Source organism: Sander vitreus, chromosome 12 (assembly GCF_031162955.1).
Source record: "Sander vitreus isolate 19-12246 chromosome 12, sanVit1, whole genome shotgun sequence".
NCBI lineage: Eukaryota > Metazoa > Chordata > Actinopteri > Perciformes > Percidae > Sander > Sander vitreus.
In genome coordinates this window covers 12,420,280-12,447,717 of record NC_135866.1, presented here as the reverse complement: position 1 = coordinate 12,447,717, position 27,438 = coordinate 12,420,280, and the positions used below count along the sequence as shown (strand labels likewise).

General features: G+C 39.9%; 1 protein-coding gene across 6 annotated transcripts; it reads right to left on the bottom strand.

The window, feature by feature from the left end:
* Window positions 1-1,799: 1,799 nt before the first annotated feature.
* LOC144526401 (5'-AMP-activated protein kinase subunit gamma-2-like) lies at window positions 1,800-26,449 on the bottom strand. 6 transcript variants are annotated; one of them, XM_078263864.1, is made up of 17 exons: window positions 26,232-26,448; window positions 24,731-24,796; window positions 22,715-22,976; window positions 14,148-14,374; window positions 11,556-11,607; window positions 10,650-10,756; window positions 9,828-9,909; window positions 8,730-8,788; window positions 8,577-8,622; window positions 8,412-8,466; window positions 8,190-8,316; window positions 7,761-7,926; window positions 7,632-7,669; window positions 7,365-7,511; window positions 7,159-7,252; window positions 3,394-3,438; window positions 1,800-3,281 (listed from the first exon to the last, which is right to left on the bottom strand). In XM_078263864.1, exons 1-17 carry the CDS (start codon window positions 26,313-26,315, stop codon window positions 3,250-3,252), a joined length of 1,689 nt encoding a protein of 562 aa, XP_078119990.1. In that variant the 5' UTR covers window positions 26,316-26,448; the 3' UTR covers window positions 1,800-3,249. The 6 variants fall into 6 exon arrangements, 5 of the variants coding, with proteins under 5 accessions (XP_078119990.1, XP_078119992.1, XP_078119991.1 ...); XR_013502749.1 differs by lacking the exon at window positions 3,394-3,438 and having other exon boundaries at window positions 7,069-7,252; XM_078263866.1 differs by lacking the exon at window positions 24,731-24,796 and having other exon boundaries at window positions 26,232-26,449.
* Between the last annotated feature and the right edge of the window lie 989 nt (window positions 26,450-27,438).

Below are 27,438 nucleotides of genomic sequence, written 5' to 3'. Positions count from 1 at the left end.
GGGGGGGTGTGAAGCCCTCCTGCCTCTTCTGCTTTAGGGCTACACGGTGTAGAGGAGGCTTCCCCAGCACTGGATATCACAGGGGAGATTGGGAGATCAAAGCAGATTGTCTGCAGTAAGTCTGGTCCAGTTATACCCCTCATTTGGAAGTCCATCAGATCCACTCATGGCACCTTTGCCTAATTTAGAGGCAGCCTTTGCTGCATTAAAAACTTCCTTCTGAAATCTAGCAATTTCCTTAAAAAGAGATTTAAAAAAAAAAGCACGTAAATCATTCATCTCTTATTGGAATGTAAATATTCAATGAGAAAGAGTTACTTATTTCACCAACTGTAGAAGCAGATTTTATTAAGCCTTGTCCTGACTGAACTGTGTGCTGCAGTGTCACCTTGTGGCTTCTCCACAAACCTTCCAGCAGGGTTTAAAACATCAGGCAATCACAGTGCCAAGAGTCTGCACATTTCTACCTCACCTACAGGAAATGACAGCTGATTTCACTGAGCAGATCATCTTCAAATATGGAGAATGAACCATCAGCTGCTGCAGCATTCAGCTGAAATAAAAACCAGCCTTTTCTCAGCACTCTCTGGCACATGGTTGCCTATCCCTGCTCTAAAATATCCTCAGGGCAGCATGCCATGAAGAGAAAAAGGCTCCAGGCTGAAGGCTCAACTGCTTACAGCTTCGGTGGTGACTGCTCAGCCGTCTGTGGTTAGTGATAGTCTTCTTAGAAATGTCTAATGAAAGAAAAGCATCTGAATCTCACAGAATATGGTAATCAGAAGGAAAGAAGACATGTGGTGTAGTTACCAACTTCAAATCATGTGATTAGCAGCAAACCCATACAGACCATTTGTTCAAAGCTTTAAATAGTAATGTTAAACTATTTATTTAAATACTAAGTGATAGTACTGAAGGTTACTGTAGTGCTGCACATACCACAACACTGCTTTGTAATAACTTGTTTTGTGGTGTTGCTTTCTCAGGGTTTTTGCTGATATGAAAATTAGGAAACTATTGCAACACTGTTATTTACAGTCGTCCATCGTTAAAGAATAGTTGTTGAATAGTATGTGTTGAAGAGGCTGGTTCATTGTGTGCTTGGCCAACAGAGAGACAAAGATGTATTTATTTAATTCACATTAGGGTGCCTGGGTAGCTCACCTGGTACAGCAGGTGCCCACATATAGAGGTTTACTCCTCAATGCAATGGCCGCAGGTTTGACTCCGCCCTGCAGCCCTTTGCTGCATGTCATTCCCCCTCTCTCTCCCTTTCAAGTCTAAGCTGTCCAATATAAAGGCCTAAAATGCCCAAAAATTAATGTTAAACCCCCCCCCCACACACATTACATATATATATATAAAAATAGTACCATTACAATTTTCTAAAGCCCAAGGTGACATCACCACATATCTTTTTTTTGTCTGATCAACAGTCTCTCTCTCTTCCACACTCAATCGCAACGTGATTCAAAAATGAGTTAAACAGGCAGAAAAGTCAGATATCTAAAAGTAAAAGAAACTTCCAAGCTTCTGCCACCAGTGGTCGTATGAATGCCAAGCTCACCCAATCCACTCAAAGAACAGAGATCACTTAGTTGTGTATGAAGTCACATACTGTACCATGGATCCATCACAGCCACTGTGATTTTCCTGCAGTGAAATATTATTAAACAATTAATTCCATGAAAGCCACTGCTATGATGAAGGGGTATTTGAGACCACCTGAAAGGACTATGGGGGGTAGACAAAAAATGGACCAGTTAAAAACAGCTCAACAAAAACTTAAAGAACACAGCTTTAAAGTACATTCAGTGTCCATTTATTTTTGTGCAGCCAGAAAAATAGAAAAAGTAAAACAAAGGACATTCATACTGCTGAAGTGTAGTTTCTCATGCTTGCCCATTTACAGTACATGTTGATCAGATACAAAGTCTCTTTGAACCAGACATATTGCCACAATATATTTACAAAAATAACAATAAAACTGCAGTCTCTTTAAACATGTTGACACATTCATAAAAATAAAGCTTTATGTGACACTTCCCGAAACTGATCCTATTTACAGTCAAAGATGGAGATGAATCCTGTCACGCTACAGCTGAGATAACAGAGTTGTGTTGCATGTTTGCGAGTATCAGATTAGCTGAAGCATCAAAACTAAAAGTACATTTTGTTTAAGTTTTTAAACATCTAAAAAGACATTTTCCGGTCTTTTAATAACATTACAAAAATGCATCCTTGAGTCACAATGACTAAATGACTACAGATGTAAAATAAGTGCTCACTCATAGCTCTTGGCTGATAGAATCCTTATTGATGTACAGTTGTAGTTCCCTCTGACCACTATGTTTTTGTGCCAAAATGATTTGGATTTTATTTAGAATTTTCTTTTTAGAATGAGATATATTAAAACAGAAATTCTTGACACTTCTGACATGGTTTAAAATCACAGAATATGCAACCAAATATAAGGGAAGTCTTTTTTGAATGAGAAGTAGAAGGTTGAATCTGCCAACTATTACACATTGATATCTTAACCATTCAATAAAAACAAATCCAAATAATTGCACTCATTTGACAATAAAAAGTCAAAGGACACAATTACTGTCAGTTTTAACAGGTGTCGGCAGAGCAAAAAAGGCACAAATAAATATTGGGCATCAATCCCTCTATATTGGCACTGGCAAACTGTAATGGCCACATTGTAAGTAAAGTGTAGTTTTGCTACCAAATAATAAATTGCATCTCTCAATGTCCACCTTTCTACACCACATACCAAGAAGTGATAACATTCAGCATCGACTACAAAACACGACTAAAAAATCAACAGATGACAGCAGCATGATCATAACTACACAATGCAAAACACTAAAGCCCTAATTCATCAGAACCAGTCTCGACTTTCCCCAGCAGATGACCATAATGCATCTCTGTGTATGCGTGTGTGTGTATAAATACAGTATACTCTGTGTGTGTGTGTGTGTGTGTGTGTGTGTGTGTGTGTGTGTGTGTATCTGATCAGTGTTCAAATAAACAAACAAAAAAACACTCAGAAAATCAATCCTCAGTGCAGGAACTGTCTAGGAACTTCATTCATCTGTCTAGCTCTTTGGTTTCCAAGCCTCTACAGTGCATCAGTTGCAGAAGTCTCTGGGACCTTCAGACTGGCTCTGCTCAGCCTCACGCTCCATACCAACACTTGTTTACTCCCATCACGTCTCCACTCCAGCTGATGCTTCCTCCCTCTCACTCAGTCAGGTTCTCCTCCTTACAGGCATCTGTGAAGAGGAAGAAGAAAGACTTAGGACACAACAGGGACACGATGCATGCATAGACAGGAATCTTTTCGTCCATTTTCATTATTAATAATCATGCATAACATAACCTCACCAGCGGCTTGGTTTTGGGCAAACTTGCCACTCTGCTGCAGGATCTCTACCAATAAATAAATAAATAAGTAAATAAATTAGTGCTGTCAAACAATTAAAATATTTAATCGCGATTAATCGCATTAATGTCATCGTTAACTCACAATTAAATCGCACGTTTTTATCTATTCTAAAATGTCCCTAGATTTCTTTTTGTCCAATTATTTTTTCTCATTTTAATGCTCTTATTAACATGGAAAAGTGGATCGGCTTGCTTTGTGCTTTTGTCGCCTGGCTTTGACGAGGGGGCGGAGAATTGGCATCAGCTGTGTGCTTGGCCATCAAGTGGTATTTCAGACTGGACGTGCTGCGACGATAGCTCAGTTCACAACGACAAAACACACAGATCACTTTAATAACACATCACACACATTTATTGTGGCCAGCCTAAGGCACACCTGTGCAATAATCATGCTGTCTAATCAGCATCTTGATATGCCACACCTATAAGGTGGATGGATTATCTCAGCAAAGGAGAAGTGCTCACTAACACAGATTTAGACAGTTTTGTGAACAATATTTGAGAGAAATAAGCTTTTTGTTTACATAGAAAAGTTAGTTAGTTCTTTGAGTTCAGCTCATGAAAAATGGGGGCAAAAACAAAAGTGTTGCATTTATAATTTTGTTCAGTATATTTCATATACATACACACATATACATATATATATATATACACACACATATACATATATATATATATATATATATACATACACACATATATATATATATATATATATATATATACACATACACACATATATACATACACACATATATACATATACACACATACATATTATATATATATATATATATATATATATATATATATATATACATACATATATATATATATACACACACACACATATACATATATATATATATATATATATATATATATATATATATATATACATACATATATATATATATATACACACACACACACACACACACACAAATCAATATCTCAATACTACCCACTTCAATGAGGATACAACCAGCATCAATTAAGTCAATAAAAGTAGGAGTAGACATAATTCTGCCCGCTAATCTGTACAACATGTAGACTAAACGGAGCTTCCTGTTTTCAAAAACAAGATTTATCACTTTTTGAAGCCCTGAATGCCTCATTTGACTTTGTTTAGACCCAGAGAGAAATTACAGCAGACTGGTTAGTTTCACAAAATCAAGGTTGTGTTATGCACAGATAGAAATGATATACATATTTTAATAAAGCCTGGGTTGAAAAACTGTGAACATATACTTTAAAGTGAAGAGTTAATGCTTGTGTGTCAGGTTTCCTTCCACAACACTATACTGATCTGACACAGCTTGGAACACAAGGCAACCTCTAACACTGAAATCACAAAAATTATGCAGGCACCTGTTACTTGCTTTCAAGGGTATCAAAACAAAACATGTTAATCAATCAAAGTAGAGCTTGCTACTGGCAAAATGCAATTGCATCTACTAAAAGCCAAACATAAATTGGCAGAAGTTATAATATGTAAAGCATCTGCATGGCACATCGTATGCCTTAGTATACATTTAGACCCAACATTTGTGACTCAAACCACTGTGGAAAACTTTGTTTCCCAAAGCTAAATTACAACTGTAAAACCACAGGTTTTAAATACAGCAACAATTGACTCATCCTGTGTCATAGACAGAGTTTGGGTAACATACCATCCCACCAGACTGACAGCTTTAGGGGGCAAAGTGGCAACAAACCAAATTCTAGCAGATGTGACTTAAAGGACAATTCCGGCGCAAAACGAACCTAGGGGTTATTAACAGATGTGTACCCACTCTGTCGTTCTCTGGGACATGTTTTCATGCTAATCGAATGTGTTTGTAGCTTGAAAGAAGCTAACGTGGACCGCTGATTAGATTACAACGCTAGTATTCGGGGCACAGGGAAAGTAAAAACAAATCGTTATTTATACCACTAAAAAGGCTCAAAATATCACCAAACTTCCACGGTAGCATAATGAGGGTCCCTAAATGTTAACCGAAGCAGAGAGAACATTCTAAGTGTACAGACAGTTTATTGAACGAAGAGCTGCGGAAGCTCCGTGAAAGGGCTACCGGTGGTCAATGCCGCAACACAGCCTCGTACTTCGGGAAACTGGTGGTGTACCTGCAGACATTGTGAAGCTATGACCACCGAACAGGAGTGTCTGTGTTGTACGGAGTGGGACCTGTTGCATCGCGATGCCCAAGAGACGCAGTGTTTTGTACAGTCTGAAGATTTCCCCTCTCTGATAAACAGGGCTGTACTTGAAACTTTTTTCCATGTCCAGAAAATAAATTGGAGACGACGACCCAGACCAGAGGGACCAGATGGACAGTTATCCACTGAGTAAGTACACTAGACAAGTTATGCAGAGTGCGATTATTTCAGATATATTGAGCAAATTGCTTTTGATTCTAGTTTACATCGCCAGCTGTAAGTCATGACTGGTTTTCAAGACGGCGGCCGCATGTAAACATGAACGCGAGTGTCATTATAATCTATCTTTTCAATAAACTGTCTGTACACTTACAAAGTTCTCAATGCTTCGGTTAACATTTAGGGACCCTCATTATGCTACCGTGGAAGTTTGGGGATATTTTGAGCCTTTTTAGTGGTATAAACAGCGATTTGTTTTTACTTTCCCTGTGCCCCGAATACTTGCGTTCTAAGCTAATCAGCAGTCCGCGCCAGCTTGTTTTCAAGCTACAAACACATTCGATTAGCATGAAAACATCCCAAAGAACAATTGAGTGGGTACACATCTGTTATTAACCCCTAGGTTCATTTTGCGCCGGAATAGTCCTTTAAACACAGCCTGGTAAGATCTATTCATGGTTTCTGTAATGTAGTTTACAGACTCTGATATTTAAGTTAGAAATACATGAAGGAATTGTTTGATAGGAGAATCGTCCAGCAAAGACCTGGAGCTGGTCTTGATTCAATACATGTTCCCTCATTTTGACACCAAGCCTGGTTGTTTTGTGCTCAACTCATGTTGTTAAACTTGGCTTTCATCCTTACATCCATCCCACTTCAAAGCTGAGTGCTTTTGAATTTAATTCCCATTCCCAACAAATCACACCTCAGTTCTTGCTTTTTTCCCACTTAAGGTATTTGGTGCAAACTCCAATATGTCCAACAAATAAATACATGTATACAGTAGATCAATGCACTACATTTTCCAATGACTCACTTTGAACATTCTTGGTGTGAACATGCTCTTAACCAACTTGGAGGATGGTAAGAATGCTTACTCCTTTGTGCTGCATGTGAAGGCAGCAGAGTGTCCCTTAATCTGTCCACCTATGACCTTCAAGTGCAGACACAATATACCAATTTTTAAATCTCTATTTAAGCTGCTGTATAATGAAAAAACAACTTCCCAACATGTTTGTATCAAATATATGCCAATGCACTGGTGAGAGCAGACATGGGATTTGTTTTTTGAACCATTAGCAGTGAAGTCTCTTGTCTTGACAAAGAGGATGCCAGCCTCTTCATCCTCCCCCAAAAATCCACACAGCAGCGACACCCAGGACGTCAGGCACCGTGCCTCCTAGCTTCCAGTTACAGACGACAACCAGCCAAGATTCAAACAAGTGCGTTTCCTACCTGGGACAGAGTTAGAGGGCGGGGTGGGGAAGAGGGCTCAGGGTCCGGGACAGAGGGGGAGTTGGGGCTAGCAATGCTGAGCATCTATACCTGCAGGGCTTAGCACCAGGGCCTGGAGGATGTCTGACAGGGAGACGATGCCCTCGATGCTGGAGTGCTCGTCCACTACCACTAACCGATGCACCTGGCGGAAAACACAAAACACATAATTACACATGCGTGTCAAATCAGTCCTGAAGTATTTCTGGGTAACTAAATGTACGTATGTACACGTCTTTGTGTTTCCAAAATCTCACTTCTGCTTTGACTATTCTGTCCACAATGGTCTCCATTGTTTCCATCTTATGGCACTTCATGACTCCTTCGAAATACTGGGAGCGATGTTTCAGAGCCTGCGTCACTGTAATGTCCAGGTTGTTGTACGTCTTCTCAGCAGCCAAGTTCTGCACGCAAATATGAAAATGCATTGTAGAAAGTGAGACAATAAATCACAGAGCAGTTTAGCCTCTTATATTTGGTATTTTGTCTCTTCAAAAACAGAAATTGTCGAAATGTCAACTTACAATCACATCAAACTTGGAGTAAATATCCACAACTTTGCCTGTAACATGACATAAAAAGTAAGTTCATTTAGTAGTATTATTATTATAATAATAATTATACTTTGTCAACACTGATGTTTGAGATCTTACCTGACTCATCTACCACAGGTAGGGCAGACACTCGTCTCTCCACAAAAATGTTGAGAGCTTTGATGATGGGCGTGTACGGGTGGATGAAAGCGATGTTCTGGTACGAACCAATGCCGAGCTCCCCGAGAGTCTGCTTCATGAATGCTGGCTTTGGCATTTCACACATCTGGAGAATACAAATACAAACACAAACACAATGAGGCAGGGACATGTCGCGTAGGTTCACTCTCCACCCACCTCCTTTCAGTAATGGCATATTTTATTAATGTCCACATTGACCACTAGAAGGCAGCAGACAAATGAAAATGAGGACAAGACCACAAAGTTCCCAGCAATAAGCAATCCTTATTATCCATCATATAGATTAAAATACTATGCAAGCTAAACACTCATTCACAGACAGACTGGCAGTGACTGTGTGGGACTCACAAAAAGCTGGAGGAACTTGAGGATCCTCTTGTGTGTGAGAATATAAAGTGCATTCCCTGTGACGGGGTCGATGACAGGCAGGCGGTGAATTTTGTTTTTGATAAGGGTGTACACGGCATCAAATAGACTGCAACACAACAAACACAACGACCTGTTACAAGTAGCACAATCAAATCTGCCCACATACATACACAAAGATTCATTATTCATGAGACAACGTACCTTGCATCAGGTGATATGTTGACCAGAGGCTTAAATGTTGCTTGTAGGTAAACCTCTGTAGCAAGAAATATGAAAGTATTTTTTTTTTATATTTTCCTTATAACAGAAATATAATCTTACATTATGCATGCTACAAAAACATGACAGTATGATCCCGATGCTAACCTCTCCACGTCTCAAGCTTATGCTCCTCTAATTCATATATTTGCACCTGAAATACAAGAAGTAGACATTGGTTTAAGAAAAAAACAAACAGAGAAATCCTCCTTGGACCAAGAAACAAATCTCATACAAACATGATCTGTCATGTGGACTTACCATTGGTGACTTATAGTATCTGTGTAGTATGATGATGAAATCTGTGATTGTCAGCATTCCTGCAATGAAAACAGAATCTATAAACACCGTACAGCGGCGTGCCTGCAGGCATTGTATGATTTGGTTAAAAGAGACGCTGGCGTGCTCCAAACAACACATTGCTGCCCCCCCGCTTTATCCTCACGCTGACTTTGCATTCATTATTCATCACAGGCTGACTTGCAATAAACTCTACGCAGGAAAAAAACACCAGAACAACAAAGCCGATTCACCGCAGGTTTGGCTTTTGAAACTCTCCTACTAACAAGAGGGTTTATTTTTTAGTCTGCTGTTTTTTTCTGTTAAATATTTTTTCCAACCTCTCAGAGGTCAATACAGAGAAGCCATTGCTGTGTTTAATGGTTTATGAGAGCTCTAATGACTTCTGCTCAATATAGCATCTTACTCCACTAGACATGACCAGCAGCATTAATACATTAATGTCCTCTGTGTTCATTCAGCAATGGCACAGCAAGAGAAATTATGAAATAAAAATGAGTAATTTAGCTTTTTTTTTCTAAAACTAAACTGTGGACTAAAACTATGTAGACTGCACACTAAAGTGCCATTACAGTGCTTAAGAAGAAAGTAAGAAGATTAAAGGTATCTGCAAATTTAACATTTATTTGCCAAGTTCGGTCTTTTCTTTGGAGATGGTATTTAACTGAAAGCTTGGCAATTACAACAACAATGTGCAAAGAGTATGAAAGCTTTTTTGCCTCTTATATGAATCAAATACTGTCAAGTGCGATTTAACAACTTTATAAAACTTCAAACTCAATGTTAAACATGCCTAACTTAGACCTGAATAGCATCAAATATCAGAGCAAGAAAACTGTGAACTGGGAAAACAGTATCACACGTGGCACTTTAATAGATCCAAGATTCTTTGAAATACAATCGTACACACTTAAATAATTATTTTAGTGTGTGTTAAGAGCAGTCGCCATAAAAACGCCAAATTGGACTTGGGGAGGCAATGGACACACACGCACACACACATGCACGTTGCTGTCAGGGCTGTTAAAAATGCCATTAAGTTGGTTTTGGGTTTCTTACCCACAAAGCTTTGCTTCTCTGTGTCCCATAGCGGAGCAGCTCGCACACCGTTAGCCACCAAGGCAAAGAATGCTTTCTTAACCTGTAAGCAACAGTTCAAATGAAAAATCCAATTAGATTATACACAATACTTATGTGATTTTCTTTTCTGGAGCTGAAACGCTTCATCTATTAGCTGATCAACAGAAAATGAATCGGTAATAATTCTGATAATCGATCAATCAATTCAGTTGTTAAGTCAAGCAAAAACAGCAAATATTCACTGGTACAAGCCTCTTAAATACTATAAGGATGTGCTACTTGTGTGGGTTTTATATGACTTTAAATTCAACATGTTTGGACTCTCTGAACTTGTGATGGGAATTCTTTACAATTTTCTTGACATTTCATAGACTAAACAAGGTGACAAGATGACAAGGGTCTAATCAAAAACAATCTTTGGTTGCAGCCTTCATCATCTGATGACTTGTCTCCGTCACATTCTAATGAGTAGTTGTGATGTATTTTGAGAAGTATGTTCTAAACTCCTGATAGCTTTTTGGTGGTTTTAGTATTTCCGTTTCTATTAGATACGGACTCCCAACTCTGGGCTTCAGTGGATTTAGTGGTTGCAGATCTACACATCAAAGAGACCTCCCAAGGATTACTGTTTAACAGATTTCATTTAATCAACCATTTCGTAGAAACTGCTCTGGGGCAAATACTCCTGCTTAATTTACTGAACATTAACTTTTGCTGGATGTGTCTTTCGGTTCTCAAGCAACTTTTATATCATAAAGGTTTGTCTGCAGGCAAAAGAACTTATTTTGTCAAAATACTAACTTGGAGCGCTGTGTCGAACACCACCAGCTTGGAGCTTGTGGGGACAATGTCATAGCACTTGTGGGATTTCATGAAGCGCATGTAAATATCACTTTCAGGTTCAGCAGCTGTAAGAACAAGAAAAGCAGGATAACAACTTTTAGCGGAAGGAGAAATCTCACAGGGAATATATAATGACAGCCTGGAAACAAAACACTCAGAGCCTAAACAACCATTACAGGTCTGGTCCACTTACAGCCACTTTACTGCTCCATCTTACAGATCATTAAGATCTGCTTTAAGCACTAACAAGCACAAAAACAGTGGAAAAACACACAGCAAATTACTTTAGGAATGTAGGTCCTTCACTGATGATGCAGCTTGAAGATTACAATATTGTTTTCCCCACATGTGGTGATGAAACACAGTCTATTATAGTTTACTGACCAAATTAAATCAAGTAAAAAAAATATTTAAAAAACAGCTTGCTCCAGCTCATCAAATGTAAAGTGTACATCATGCAAACATTGCAAATGGATTGCTGGCCAGACAATTCTAATTACCGTGATAAAATACAGGCCTGTTGAATATCACTCCAGCATTCCACGTCTTCATTTATCAAAACCGCGGTGTAAAATTCTCATTAAAACCAATTTATTTACAAAAACGGGTCTGTTGTGATAACAAACCGGTAAAGTCAGTCGTCTGTAGAGGATATCCCTCCAATTTGTGACACAATATAGCGTATGAATCGTTGTGTTACGCCGTAAACGGCTTTGATATATCTGTAGCATGGCCTGACTATTCTTTTGGCTACAAACAGCTGGAATACCTACGACATCCTGATGTTATGGAGTCACCTTTACATTTGATCACTAATTGCGTTGACGTTCGTAAAAATGAGCAGATATCGCAGTGGACACTTACCATCATCATCTAGTTCAAGTTTCTCCAGCATGCCTTCGAATAAACCGTAGACCTAAGAGAGGGAAAATGCAGAAGTATGCAGTGAAGATCGCAGCAAATCCTCACAACAACACACGGCAGCGCACGACAAAACTTTACTGTAAATTGTGAGTGAGCAGCAGGGTGAAGCGACTTTCCCCCAGCGGCCTGAGAGCAGACGTTGTGATCACACAGAGTGAGGTGTGCAAAAAAAAAAAAAACATCAAAACAACCACACATACACACACAAACAACAACGATTAATGTCGTGCGCCACCGGCGTTTCACAGATTACATAAAGCTCCTCCAGTTCCGATACACACAGATAAGGTGACATAAACCGTTAACAATGGAGCTGCAACTTTAGTGGCACATTATTATTAGACTAGACACACCCCTTAAAACTCAGAGTGGAACAGTCCTCCTGAGCCATTTGCTGCAGTAGGGGGAACCAATGTCTACACGCTGCTCAAACAGCCACTACACAGGCGTGCGAAGATGAATCCCACCACAATAAATCAGCGGAGTCCTTTGTTATAGTTAGAACCTACCAAACAACACTCACCACAGGAAAAGTCTTTCACATGAACAGCGTGGAGAAAAAGCAGGAAGCTCCGCGCGCTGTGGACACACCCCTCCATGCAGAGCAACCTGGGTGCTTCACCATATTAGGAAATCCCCTTACGTTGCTTAGCAGCAAGAAGCTGGGGGATGCCTTGTCACATCCTCGAGAGTTAATTTCTTCTGACAAAACGAGCAACATGGCCGAGCTCTACAGAAACAACTCGTTGGAGCCTCGAGCACAGTGGCAGCAACATTAGAAAATGGCATGCAAATTGTGCATCTTGCACGTCATAGGCGAGCTCCCAGCATGAAATATGCTGTGTCATGCTGAGAGATTTATATACTAGTGTGCTTGCTGACACATGATTTCCCTTGGTCACTAATTTGCAAGTATATTCAACAACAAGCCACTGCAGCAGTAGATGAAGCAGATGCAGCAGAAAGCCTGCATACCTGCTTGGGATGCTAGACAGCTCCCCAGTGTCACCCTGCAATGGTGACATAGCGCTTCTCTCGCCAAAAACCTACTCCTGCACTTTCATAAATCTTGTCCTGCTGCATCACAGCAGGCACACAGCCTGTTCTGGTATTACAGCAGACAACAGGGAAGCAGACATACAGAAATCCATTAAATTAATTGGAAATTGGATTTGGCAAAAAGTAAACTTTGTAGCATCAGAAGATTATTTTGTCAGCCTCTCTTATGAATTAACCCTTGTGTTGACTTCGGGTCACATTGGCCCCTTTTTAATTTTTGTTTCATATCAGGAAAAAATGGGACGTAGAAATAAGCGCTGAAAATGTGTAGAGGAAAAATTTTACAATTTAAAACGTTGGAAAAAGCAAAAACAAACTGTGAAAAAAAGGCGTCAAAAACGTCGAAAAAAAAAAAGTGTTTTTTTTCAAGGTTGACGGGAAGACAACACAAGGTGGGAAGGGGGAGCTGACAGGCACTGACTTGTCGTTCTTCAACCACAATCGTGAGTCCTTGGGTGTTAATATCAACAGTATACAATGTTGGTGATGAAATATTGATTTACCCTCTCTGGCTAGAATCCACGAATCACTCCCAGCTGACAGGTTGAGACAGACCAGATAATTGATAACTAAATGGACACACTAGCTTTGGGAAATCTAGTATCACATCCTGACTTAGACTGTGGTGAATCCTCAGTAAAGCCCACAATGAAAACCCTTGTGACCAAACCCTTTTTTTTGCAGTAGCAGTCAATTGTGCACGTGCTCAGTCCGATGAACATATTGCTTCAGTGCAAAGCCAATATTTATATTCTTAGAGCAAATAGTGCAAACACAGCCCTGTTGTCACACAGCATGCCCCAGTGTCAGAGCACAAATGAAAGAGATTTGCATCATCTATGCTTTCTGTTCACCACTGTCCAAGTAAGGCCTCATGACACTGAGTAAAGCAGCGCATGACTAATGGACAGACTGTTATGTTGCTACAAAGAATGAAATGGTTATCAGTTTCAACATCTTGTGATTCATGTGATAATCATTAGTACTTTTTTTTTAGAATACATGACTTAGTTTAACTGATATTGAAGTAGTGCAAAGATATAGCATTTACCTGCAAAGTTTGTCACATATTCAGACTTATTTTTTTTGTAAAAGTAATAAATATTTCACCTATTTTAGAAATTCAAATGCATATGCTATTCCTGAGCCCCAGGAAAATTCCGTTATTACTTATTAACTCATACCACCCTCTCCGAAAGCTAGAAACTGGAGCCTTGGAACAAAACACTGTTTTGTACCTGTGGTGTGAAATCTCTCTGCTCCATGAAAAACTCTTCAAACTAAATGTATGTTTACGTTCTAACATTGCTGACTGGTGAAAGAAGTTGCATACAACTAAATGTATTTGACTGAGTCATACCCACATTAATTGATTGTTTAGAGTTTACAAGCAGTGAAAGAACTTACCGGAGGCAAACTGATAACATTTAAGTGGCGTTTTAAAACGAGTAACATTTTTGCAGTTTGACTCACTTGTTGCGAGGTAGAGTAAGATGTCACAGGGCTCGAAGAAGGGATCGGTGGTTTAGCAGAGGGAAGGCTGAGGCGTTGACCTGTGTCTGGAGGTGTGGAAATTGAACGGGATCGATAGCTCGCCTCCAGGCGTTCGGGGCTGGGCCTGCTCAGCTGGGCCTCCTGGGTAAATAACGGTTGGCTGGACGCCTGGGTTGGGGTGGTGGGTGGTGTGGAGAGTCCAGAGGCTGCAGAGAGATAAAAAGGTCCACAATAGATGCCACAACTGTTTCTCTCAATGTCAGTCCATACTTCATTTTCAGTGACAATGAAAAACGCGGTGCGGGTTGACATCGCTGATAGGCTTAGTTGGCAAGACTGAGGTGCTACAATGGTAACTGCTGAAGATACCATCACTGCTGTCACATGCTATGACAAAGAAGGAATGCATATCTGATCCATCAGGGACTGTGAGTGTCCTAGGTACTAAGAAACAACACAGATACCAGAGATAAATTCTCAGCCCAGTCACTGACAGACAGGAATGCAAAAACCACCATTAGAAAGACAGCTGCAAAACAAAATTATATTCATTTAAATAATAATTAGCAGCATGTGTTAGCTTTAAAATGTGTCTTCAACTAACATTTCTACTGTCACTCTACTGTCATTATTTACTGTGGGGCAACTCTTTTGTAAGGAGTTTGTTGCCTTATTTACGCATTGTAAATGAAAAGTAAAAAAAGGGCAGTAGACCCCTAGCAGATTATTTATTTATTTATATATATATATATATATATATATATATATATATATATAAAAAAAGCAGTCTTGTCCTTTACACAGCTCAGCCTGTTATTAAATGCCACAGGTTTTTGTGCTTTATATTTCTGTTCTAGGCTATTGGTGTTCACTGAGAAACACTGACACGACCATTCTGTTTAAATTCACAAGAGTGGACCATGACATGGCTTTCGTACATTTCAAAAAAGGCTTTTACATTTCAGAGGCCCTTCAAATTCACAGTCAACCTACACAGGTGTTTTCACTTATTTTGCATGATTAGACCTGAGCAGAAGTCTAATTAGCCAGAAGTGAAAACACCTGTGGGTGTGCAGAGCCTTTCATTTTTGTGAATCCATTTCCAGATTAGTACTCTCTCTCTCTCTTTTCTTTTTTATCTCAGAGAGAGGTGGCTTGGACCCTGTGTGGGATCAGTGGCCTAAAGCTGAGAACTCATCTTGTGGGTTGGACATCATAAGACTTTTGGTGTGACAAATTGATGTCTTTACATTAAAATGTGGATGGTGAAGAAATAAATGTGAATAACAAAATGGAATATCACAACAAGAAAAACATAATTCATATAAATATCAAAACTTAAAATTTAAAAACCATTGCTTCACCTATCATTTTTAAAAGAATATTGGAATCGAACTATGAGGTTGCATATATTTTTACACTTTGTATTTTGATGTAAATGTTATTACTATCCCTTTTTTTAATTGTTTTTTTAAATGTATTAATGAAGTAATCGATTATATAAAACCACTAACTCAAGGCTATGATTATCCATGTGGCATATTGCTCAATAACACTGCTGTGAATTGATGGCTGCTGACATCTGCATCACTCAGTTTTAATGAAAAATCCCTTGATGGCACTCCAAAGCTCAACTCATATCGATGGATGCAATAAAAAGCTATCAATAATGGATCAATATTGGAAAAAGAATCACAATGAGTCATGTAGGTTGTCTTTTCCTGTTCCTGACATCCCTACACGATAACTAGGCCGATTACAACATAAGCAGCCGCATTAAACCCCAGTGTAGCAGTCAGCTGTCTGTGACGCAGCCCTCACATGCTCTTTCACATCAGGCATCACAATCTTATGCAGGGTGACATGCGACACTCCCCCTGCACCGGCTCTACCATGCCGACATATTTTTGAGGCCAGACAATGAGTGATATGTTTGATGAGGACCAAATGGTTCCCATTACAAGGCCCTCTACCAGACTTCCAGTTGACTTTTATCACGCCTACAAATCCAACACTGGTGTGACAGTAAAGCCAGTCTGTAAATGACACATGAGGACCAAAGAATCAATTTCATTAATCATTTGACTTGACTCATCATAATCATTACTAAGTAATTTAAACACATGACGGAGAAATTAAGTACTTAGGATCATCATTCAAAGGTTAACAACTTGTGTATACTCTTAAATGAACCAGGACAGAAGTATCCATATTGTGATCAGCATGGTACATTGGTCTTAACTAATTTCCTGTGACTTTTCCTGCCTCCTAAATATACAGTTCAGAAAGAGAATTATAAAAAGTTACCAGGTGTTTTTCATAAATGAAGCCCTGTGTGTCGAATGAAAAATGTTCCTTGGTCTGTCAAAGCACACTTCACACTATCTTTTGACATTTAGTTGGCGTGCACCAGCCCTCTTTGGCATGCCTTACTTCCGCAGTGTAACCTTCTTATTTTAGCCACGCTGTTGTGGCACATTCCACAGGAGGAGATAACAGCAGGGTTGGGAGCCCTCTCCTCAGCCTGGTTTATACAGGGCAGCTAGACACCACACAGGAAATGGATGCCTTGCTATAAGTAGTCCAGTCCATCTAACTTTACACACATAAAAAAAAAAAAAAAACAGTACTACGTAGTACTTTATATAATATTTTAGAGTGAAGCTACCTAAGAACATACTGATAAGATGCACTTATGCAATGGACACGGCTGTCTACGCAGGGAGAACAACACTGATTTGTAAAGTTAATCTCTCCATAGCCTTGTAATCAGAGTAAATTGCCATTTTCACATCACTTTGTTATGAAACTATTTGAATTAGGGATGAAACGATTGGTTAAATTAATTAGTTGACTCACAGAAAACAAATCTGTATATACTTTGAGAATTGATTAACTTCCAGCTTCTCAATTGTGAGGATTTACTGTTTTCTGTCTTATGTGATAGAAAACTGAATATTTAGGGGTTTTGCATGAGATGTGTGCAGTGATTCAAAGGTGTGGAGGCTGCTCGAGTGTAGCAGATTAGCAGAAGCTACTCACACTTGATTGATATATTGAAATTTACTGCAAGATAACATAATATAACATGTTAACATAACACCAATAAAAGCAGATCCTCTCAAGAGTGGGTGTCCCCTGAGGAGTTGACAGGGTGTTGTCAGTCAAGTGGGTCTACAGTGACTCTGGGAGCAACGTGATCCTCATTGGTGGACGTCAGAGAAGTAGCGAGGCTGCTACAGGCCCAATGGATGTGGTGCTACAGAGTGATCTGGCCAGCCATGTAACACAATAAATCACAACTGTGAATGGCAATGTTTGTATGGGCCCACTAGTCAGAACTTGTGTGTGGATTGTAAAGCAATAAGTGATATAGTCAGAGACCCCAATTAGCAACAAAGGTTTCAACTAATTTGCTAGGTACACCATAAGACAGCTCTCTGCAATAAAGGATGTGACTGTTCAGTACCTCATTAATGGCACGCTCACTATCACATAGGTGTGCAAACTGCATCATGGCAAAACATTTAAATGAGCAGTCACAATTCAAATTGACATACAAAATGTTGAGAGAAACACACAGATGTCCTCTAATTGGCAACATTCTGAGATTTCTCATGCAGATGTCAGCAGCGACATAGTTGCACTTCCATTATGTAGAAGCTCTGGCTCATAGGACTTATGGTTTAGGCTTAGGTGTCACCATGTCCTATGTTGCCTTTACGATGAACTCCACATCTTATACAACCACATTTTGACGTACATCATTGTGACAGGACTCTGCTCTTCTCATCTACTTCACCGAGGTCAGACTGGCTCTAAATCAGGACCTGTAAAGTCTGTGATAAAGCACCACTTGAACGCCTCACAGGGTGTCCCAGTGCTTCACACATCAAGCATTATGAGCTTTAACATTTCACGATAGCTGCCTTAAAGGGGGATTTCTGTATTTTTCAACTTGGACCTATTTTCCCATGCATTTGTGTTTAAATGACTAATGTGAACAAAATCTATGAAATTGGTTCAGTATTGAGCGGGAAAGCTGTACCCGGCAGCCCCAAACCAGGCTGCAATGTAATCTACTGGGCAATAGCGACCGCCAATGTACGTCCACTAAAATGGCTTGTTTTTGCCAGTGACAGGCTCAGATTGTTATAAGTGTCTGACTGCATTATGTTCATTCTAAAATCTCACGTGTGACTTGTCGGAAGACAGCGGTGTACAACGGGAGTGGAGAGAGAGGAGTGCTGGGTAGAGTTTGTTGTTTTGGAAAACAGAAAGCGTAGCTTTGGGTTGATCAAAATATTTTCAATTGCGCATTTCTGAATTGTGCCAACAAAATGTTGAGCTACCCATGGCGCAGCTTCCATAGACATTACCTTTGGATAAGAACAGGCTGAAGTTGTGCTATAGCTACAAATGCATCCTAACACTCCGGTCCAAACACTGCACCTTGCAGACCTCTGGGTCTGCAGTGACCAGTTTTAGTGGGGATGACTCCTGCCAGCCAAAAGAAGAAATATTATGAATGGAGATACAGTCCCCACACATAAGGAAAAGCCCCCAAAAAATTCAACTTAAAATGTTCTTTCAGCTAAAATGCTTCCTGTCAATTTAAACACAGTTTTCAAAATGGAGCAGCTATTCTGAAGTGACTCCCTAAGGATATGGGACAGAAATAATGAGCTGACACTGTATCAGATAGAGTGGCTATGAAGTACTTCACCATGATGACAGGATTACTTCAATATAAAAACTAATTATCTTGCTCACTGGTTTAACATTTAATTAAAGAAGACATATTGATCCGGCACAATGCATAAAAGCATCATGCAGTATTTTGCATTTAACAAGGTATACTGGAGCTAACCCTTTTGCCTCAGGTCAGCCTCATACATAGCTTTACTACTTTGGTCTGTCCTCCTGTCCCTTTGTGCGGATGTACTGCATGCATTTGTGAAACCGGAGACCAGATATAGATAGATACCTATTAGGTATCTACTATAAGCTAAAAACAGATCTATGCCAAACAAAAAATAGATGCTCTCTCATCGTGACTTTTGCCGAAAGGAGAATAACTTGAATGTTCAAACGTAAGAATATATTAATGCAGGATTACTGAAGTTTAAAATAAATTATTCTGAAACCTTTATAATGTAATGACCTTAACATGTGTACTAGCATGTGACTGATAGATTGAGCGTAAACATAAAATATCTGAACCCAAGAGGTTACCGGACTACTGGAAGAAGCTGCAGGAAAATGGAGCCAGTAAAGAGCACAGCACATTACCAGAAAGACATGATGACTCGGACTGATGCCGCCCTCCTAGCCCATCTTGCTCTTTCCGTTTCTTGTTCCTCCTCAAGCTGCCAAACCTCTTCATGAAACTCAGTGGGTTGTGGGTTCAAAACTAAATTGGACAATGACCAACCGCATCACGATAGGGGTGCAGAGATGGCTCAAAACTGTCTCAAGTAATAGTCACTCCATTTGATGAAAAAAGTACAAAAAGAGGGTGAAAGGTATATCCAGCTGACGTCCACAGATCTAGAAAACTATTTTGAAGCTGTTTAGTCTGTCTTTAGGAGAGAAATTGTCCTTTTTATAAAAAGGAGGAAACTGATCACCTTCAATCGAAGGATAAAGAATATGTAGAATAGTCTTCTGGATTATTCTGCAGGAGAGAAAATTATTTTGGCTACTCCATGAAGCAGAGCATTCCACTTTTCTTTGGAGCCAGCAGTGCTAGGTACAAACAGAAAATGACAACCAAAGCAAGTCACCAATATAGACTAAGCTTGCATTCAGGCAAAAAAAAAAAACCCTCCTCAAGCAGCACAGAGCCCACGGGAAGCAGTCTACTGTGTCAGCTCATACGTTTGATGGAAAAGGCATGGAGTATAAAAGCTCTAATTTCCACACAGCTTCAGCTGAGAAATGTCCCTCTCGCAAGTGATGCAAAAAGTGGGACCGGCGCACCAGCCGTGTCAGTGCTGAAATTGTCAGGTGCAGCTGTGGGTGGCGTCTCTTTAATATAGCACGCATGTCAGCAGCCTGTAAAAGGAGGCCAGTCCATGAAGGATACACCAGTGATTGGCTCAGGCTGCACATCTCCCCGCCCACCTTCCACTGCCTTCGCTTTCCCAACAGAGGAAAAGTAAGCATCGGGACATCTGTCTCACTCTGTCTTCACACAATGTAACATACATTCAGGATCATACAATATCAGCTTTCCCTGAGATAAAAACTACAAATAAAGACATAAAGGTTGTGGTTTTAAGCTGGGAGTCCTGCAGCTCTGTCATTTGTACAGTCGGCTGTCTGTAACTTTTGGGGGCCTGACCTTTAAGACTGCTGAGGCCAGCCCCCATCAGATGACAGCAGGGGGACATCCCATGTTCTGTCAGCTGATCAAAAAGCCTCCATTCAATACCACTAGTCTCCCCTACCCGTAACAGATGGCCCACTCAGTATTCGCTGCTCACATTAGCGACAGCGTGTCCAGTACATATCTCAATTAACATGTTATGCAAGTGTTCCACTACGCTCAGTGGGTCAATGGCTAATATGAGTGAGGGGTTGAAATATCAATGATGAAATCAGTCACCTCAAACATCCTGTGATACTCACTGTAATAATGTTTCCAGTATCATAATAAAACTAGATCACTTCAGTTTGTATTGAAGGTTGCTAAGTTTCAGATCCATGAGGATTAATGAACAAATACTGTCCATGGTGTATTTTGTTAAGCTCTTCCCTAGCTTAGCTTCCACACAATAAAATCATTCTGTCCTTGTAAGGTGTGCGTTTTGTGAATTTGGAAAGTCAAAACTGCCCGGTTCCTTTATTTACTGACAACATACAGTAGCAACAGAAAGAGTGAGAGGGGGGTTGTATGAGGAGATCCTGAGAGTCTGGTCACTTCCAGATAAGGGTATGAAAGCACCATACTGCCTTGCAGCATTGAGAGACTGACAATGTCCAGGCGATGGGAAAACATTCTGATTTGTAGCAAATATGGATATTAATACACCTGAGAAAACACCAAAAAAAATAATACTGTGCACATTATACAAAGTCTGATCTTCAGGAACACATACAATTCTAAAAAAAAAAAAAACTTAGTAAAATACTGATTATAATAATGTAGATCTATAAAACTTATTCAAGAATAGTTGGAGAACTAAATAAAGACAAGACTATGCCTTCAGCACACCCTTGTGGCGAAAGCAGGGTGCACTCAAAAACATTCCACTAATGAAAACAGAAAATCTGTTGTGCCCACTCAGTCACTGTATGATACTCATCTATAAGCATACTTTGTTGCTATTATCATTGGCCCCCGTTCATTTAAAGCCACATCATTAGTCAGAAGAGACTGAGAGGATATAATGTCTCGAACCATATCACACTCTAAAATTCCTGAGCAGCTGGCACAAGAAAGCCATTGGTGTGTTTTAGTTTGGTTTCCATCAATAACAATCTCCAGAGGAAACCAAGCATGCCAACTCTTGAGGTCTGGCCCTAACAGAGCTATTCCATCAGCCAATGCCAAACTGACCTTGTGCGAAGGAACATGGGTATATGTACGAGCCAAAAACATATGACTCATCTTTGTGCCGTTTAAGCTGCTTCCAGCAGGGCTGTTTCCATCAGAAACAGGCTGTTTTTTGTTATGTAATAATCAGCCATCCAAATACATGGAAAAACAAGAGCTGCCTGTTAGGTCTGCCTAGCCTGTCTCATTTCCATCTCTTAGCGCATACCAGTATTACCATTATGTCAATGATTTTTTAATTTGGAGAATGCACTATGGCTGCACTCCCAAATGTGGGATGCCAAACCAGAAACGTAATCTAATAAACTGGCTTTGAAATGCACTGCTTAATTCTAGGATTTGGAAGCTAAAAAAAAACTCCTCTTTGATTCTGACAATAAACAAAGCCAACCATCCTGAGAAAGTTGTTGACATCAATAACAGGATGACTGATGACGAAGGTACATCTATCTGCACCCCAAATGATCGCCAATCTGTCTGACGAGGCTCAGGACCATGTTGGCCTGTTGGGAATTGCAAAACAAAACAGTGGATTCTTCTCTTTTGTTTACCATGATGAAATCTAGGCTTCTACTTCCTTACTGACACAATGATGTTCAATGTGTGTAACTGAAAATGCTGCATGACATGTTTTTATGTCAGTTCTGTCACAAGCTGCAAAATATCTGAACTCCTGCACTCAATCAGATCGACACAGGTTCCTGTATGTGGCTTTACCTCGTACATACAGCAGGGGAACCACATACCTTGAGAGAACATAGTTTCTATCTATTGTCTTACTTCCTCTACAATTGTCTTCCTCCTCGACCCAGTCTTGCACAAAATAACATCAGTATTAATCTGGGTCATCACCAGAATAATACTATATTTTTACATGTGCATAACTACCGAAATCCAGTTGTAGTGAATCCACCAATTGACATTACAACAGTCAGAGTGTTCAACATGAATGGGCAGTCAGTACAATGTTAGCTTTTTGACTCACCTCTCCTGGTTCTGGAGAAGATTTTGATGCTTGCAGGTGTGGAGCTGGATGAAGAGCGGAAGATACCACTGAAGCTTAGGCGGCGTGGGGACTTGGGTGGGGAGTCCTGATGAGAGGGATAGGGGAAGATAGTTTTGGGGGAACCTGAGCTGGCCCTCAATTGCACCGGAGCAGACTGAGGACATAGAGGCAGAGAGGCGCTGGGTGGGCTCCTCGCAGACACTCCTTTGGTGGGGCTGGCTGAACGGGTGTGACGCCCACCCTGAGAGACAATGAAGAGGCAGCTTTTTTTCTTGCACTTTTGTAAATGTTTGGTTCAGTGTGCATCCAGTGTTATGTGACACAGTGAGAAGCTGCAGAGCTATGCTGTGAAAAAAAATTGGCAAACTCTGTGAGCAAATGTAGAGAAGAGATTTATTGTGAAAGGACAGCGGCTGATTGCACTTTTTGTGGTTGCTTGCTATTTTCGTTAATTCTTCTTTTTCACATTATGCAACACTGTTTTGTTTAGTCAGCCACATTGTAATGGCATTTCATAAAAAGCAGTATGAGGATGCGAGTACCGTGGGCAAAGTGCAATAAGGAAAATATTCTTTCATGATCCATAAAAAGTTACTGAAAAAACAACACTATTGATTCTGGACTTTCTAAACCAGAGAGCACTTTGACGCAACATTTTTCACTTGTTTTATAGTCCATTTGCCTTCTGGAGAACTGCTGTGAAATACTTAATTTGAGCTGATGAGGAAACCATATTTACAATTTTGCAATTCGTGCTGCATTCACAATGTTTAGCAACTGAAACTATTTCATAAAACATGGCACAAATCTAAATCTTTCTCCATTTCCCTCTAAGACATAATACTTTCACATGGCATCATGTTTAATGGCCTCACCCTCAATACAAGTCAGTAACAGCACCATCAGGTTCACTATCAGAAAATCAACACTTATCTTAGTTAAACATTAGTGAGCATATTTTTCATTTGGACTTTTTGTGCTTTGCAAGGTCAATATCATTTTAACAAACTGAGAAATTCTTCTGTGCAGACACCAAAACAAAACAGGAGACATGGCAGCCAATGTAGCTGGAGACAGAGTGCCTCCTCCCCCCACTGACTGCTGTCTGCTCTGGATGTGCCAACAACAAAATCTTTAACCATTTGTGGGCTCTGATAAGAGTGGGTGAGAGTTATAATATGTAGCAATCTCCAGCTCGGAGGTTGTATTTACAGAAAACAATCAAATTAAAGAGTAGTGTTTTTGGTAGATAAAAGCCAACATAATAACCAGCCATAAGAAAACAGATGATGCATGATGATATGAAGTGAAAAAAGAACCACTGTACTGCAATGCACTGACAAACAAGTCAAATGGGAAGAATTGAGTTGTCTGGTCTCCTTAACAAAGGTTCAGAGTTGTATTTGCTTAGAGGCTGGCCCTACTCCACGCACACATTTCTGTTTAAGCCAATCCTGTGACAAATCAGAGTGAGAGGGCGCACACACCCATCTTTTCTGTTTGCCAAAAACTCTCACTCTGTCATCGTGCAGGAGCTTGTTAAGGCAAGTGAACAGCTATTAGGGTTTTGTCTGAATATACTGTAGATTAGCTGTTTAAAAACACAGGAGAATGCAGGTTTTTATCAGCGTTACACAAATGTTGCTAAAGTAAAACTGATATTGGCACTCTGGTAGATATTATGTAGTGATCAAGGGTTGTATTCAAATCAATCGGAGCAGACAGAAAGAGGCTGCTTTCTTTGAGAAAAATCAATTTCCTGTATGTGATGCTGCTATGCCTGGACACAGTGGGCGTAATGTTACTGTAAGGCACAGAGGGTTGGCAACATATTTTGCTATCCCAAATCCACGTCTAAATGTGTTCAAAGCCAAACAAGAGCCAAAGAGACAAGATAAAGCATGTGCTGTAAAAGAAAAGCAAGCTTGAGAAAACAAACAATTGGCAAGTAAATGAAAAATCATGCCACAAAAATCAGGAAAGTAATGTCTGTACCGTCTGAGCGCCCCTTTTGATCGAGCCACTTGTCTCCACTTGTGAGGAAGTAAGCGCACCGAAATCCTGCACATAAATCAGTGTCAAGGTTAAAGATAACTTCCAGGAAATACAGCAGAATAACAAAATGGGAAGTCATAACAGGTAACATAAGCCAATACATGCTGCATCAGCCAGTTTCACAAAATGGACATTTGGTTCTTCATCATAAATTTGAGTTAAATTGAACATGTTTAAAATGCCATCCAAACAGAAATTTTTCGCCAAGGAGGAAAACTTTGCGAGCAAGTACAACACATAACCTTTCCCCATACCAAAGGAGGGCTGGGTTTTTCATTCCATGTCAGAGAAGCTCAGCAGAAAGCCAGTTTAATTACATGAGGTATAACATAATATAACATAATGAGGCATAACCTATCCAACCTGTTCCAACATCTTTCATGTATCACTGTTTCCACCAGGTTGAGGTTGGGGCAGTTCATGTGGTGATGGAAAGCTCCAACATCCAGCTGTTAAGCGTTTGCCAAAACAACAGTTGTATTTCCAAGCTTACTTCCAATTGGGGAAGTGATTATCCCAATCTACAGCTGCACATGAATGCGTCAGGAAAACTCAAACGACACTTTCAGCTGCATTTTTGGTATGTCGTTTTCAAACAAAAGTACAAAAAAAACGCATCTTAACCATTGAACAAAATCTCTAACACCAAATATTATATGCAATCCATTTGCAGTTAAGTTGGGAAAGTGTGCTCACTATTCACTTCTGACTTTGAAAAACTGAAGGTTCGATAAAGCTGCAGTGATATCATTCACTTAACATGTTTTGTAGGCTTGTAAAGAAAAGAAAACAAATCCCCAGACATTACTGCCCAGATTAATGAATAGAGGCAACTGTGAATCAGGCCGGGCTATTGAAATGAAGTTCAATAAACAGCTGGCCCTCAGTACAGTGACCATAATGAAAAATGACTTTGGAGCATGTTGGTTCTTCTGAAATTTTTCCTTTGCTTGATATTACTTGTGTTTCCTCACAATACTTACATGCATAGAACATAGGCATATTCTGTAGAATAATAGATCATAAAACCATCGTCATATATTAACGAATTTGCTACAATGTGGCATTACATTAAAGAGTTACTATACGGCAAGCTGATTAACATGTGTAAGGAAGAAACGTGTCCAACATATATTTCTAATGGTGCAAACAGACAACTGTTTCTAGCAAACGTTAGGTCCACTTAACATAGTCTTAGAAAATAAATGGCATATATTTTGTGGCAGTTATGAGACTAATGAACTGAAAAGTCGTGATAAAGAGACAGCTGTCAATCATGCACGCTCTTCAACGTCGCGTGCGAGTTCAGGTGGAGACGCAACAAAACGACTCAAATGTGTTCCCGTCCTGATTTCATGAATAGTTAAACAAGCCCAGTTTTTTTTTTTTTTTTTTACAGTCACAGTAAGAAGCCACATTAGTTGATACTTCACCGACTCACTGGCATGTTAATCCGCAGATTTCTCTTCTTTTTTGGCATTTTCTTTGAGCTCTCCTTGCTGGACTCCGTCACCGTGCTTCCCATTTTTCTCCAAAGGGGCGAAATAAAAAAAAAAAGTGCGCTAAATGACTGCTGTGTCGCGACTGCAGACCACTAATAGCCGCCTCTACCTTCTCTTCAGCTGCCGCCTCTTACTACGACAACACTGAGGCGCTGCCTCATCTACCAGGAAGTAGGCTTGGCAGTGAAAAGAGGCAGGGCACTGCAGAGCACGCATCTTCAAATGAGTTTCAAAGCTGACTGTTTACAGGTGTTATGTCGCAGTCTGCACCCCCGAGAAATGTGTGTCCCCTGACGTGTTTACGGCTCGGTCACGCCAGACACAAAAGAAAACAGCAACACTACGTCAGTCCTGGTAAAACAACGCGTTTTATATAGGTTTTTGTGAGTTTTGTGAAGTGGGGATGTAAATGTCCCATGTTTACTTGTCATTTCCTAGTGACCACACACACACACACAATCATTTCCTTGTACCGAAACAATAAAAGGCAAAACAGAGGGCACTTAAAACACGTTTCAGTATGGCATGTATAGAGATCCTTCACCAACAGATGTCAGTACGACTCAGATTTTAACTGGTTGGATGCATACATGGGTTTGATGGACGAGAATGAAATGCGATGTCAAACCGGTGTAAACTAATTGGCTAAGTATGGCTCATATTATTAGTAGGGCTTATTATTAAAAAAATATAATACTAATAAAATAACATTTTCTTGTCAAAACAGGTTACAAAGTGAAACCGCAAGATAAAAAAAAACAGACACACAATGCATGGCCAGAACCTTGAGGAACACCACAGATTACCTTTAGGAGGGAAGGAGGAGGAAGTATAGACAGTTATCACCAGTAGAACTATTCTTTTGAGTTGCTGTAGCTACATAGGCTGAACTAAGACTGTGATGGCGTTTGGTTGTAAGAGTAGTGAAATATCTCCCTCTAGAAACTCATGCAGTGTAGTATTTTTGCAGTGTGTTTTAGTGTTTATAGTGTGGCTAATAAACTTGGTGTGCTCTCACGTGACCAGATTAACCCGAATTTCCTCTGTGGCACATACAGAGCTGTAGGCCCCCCTGCATTGCGCATGTAACCTTCAAGTAGAGTAGCCTACAGTGCACATAGAAGACTGTTGATTTAATCATACCGC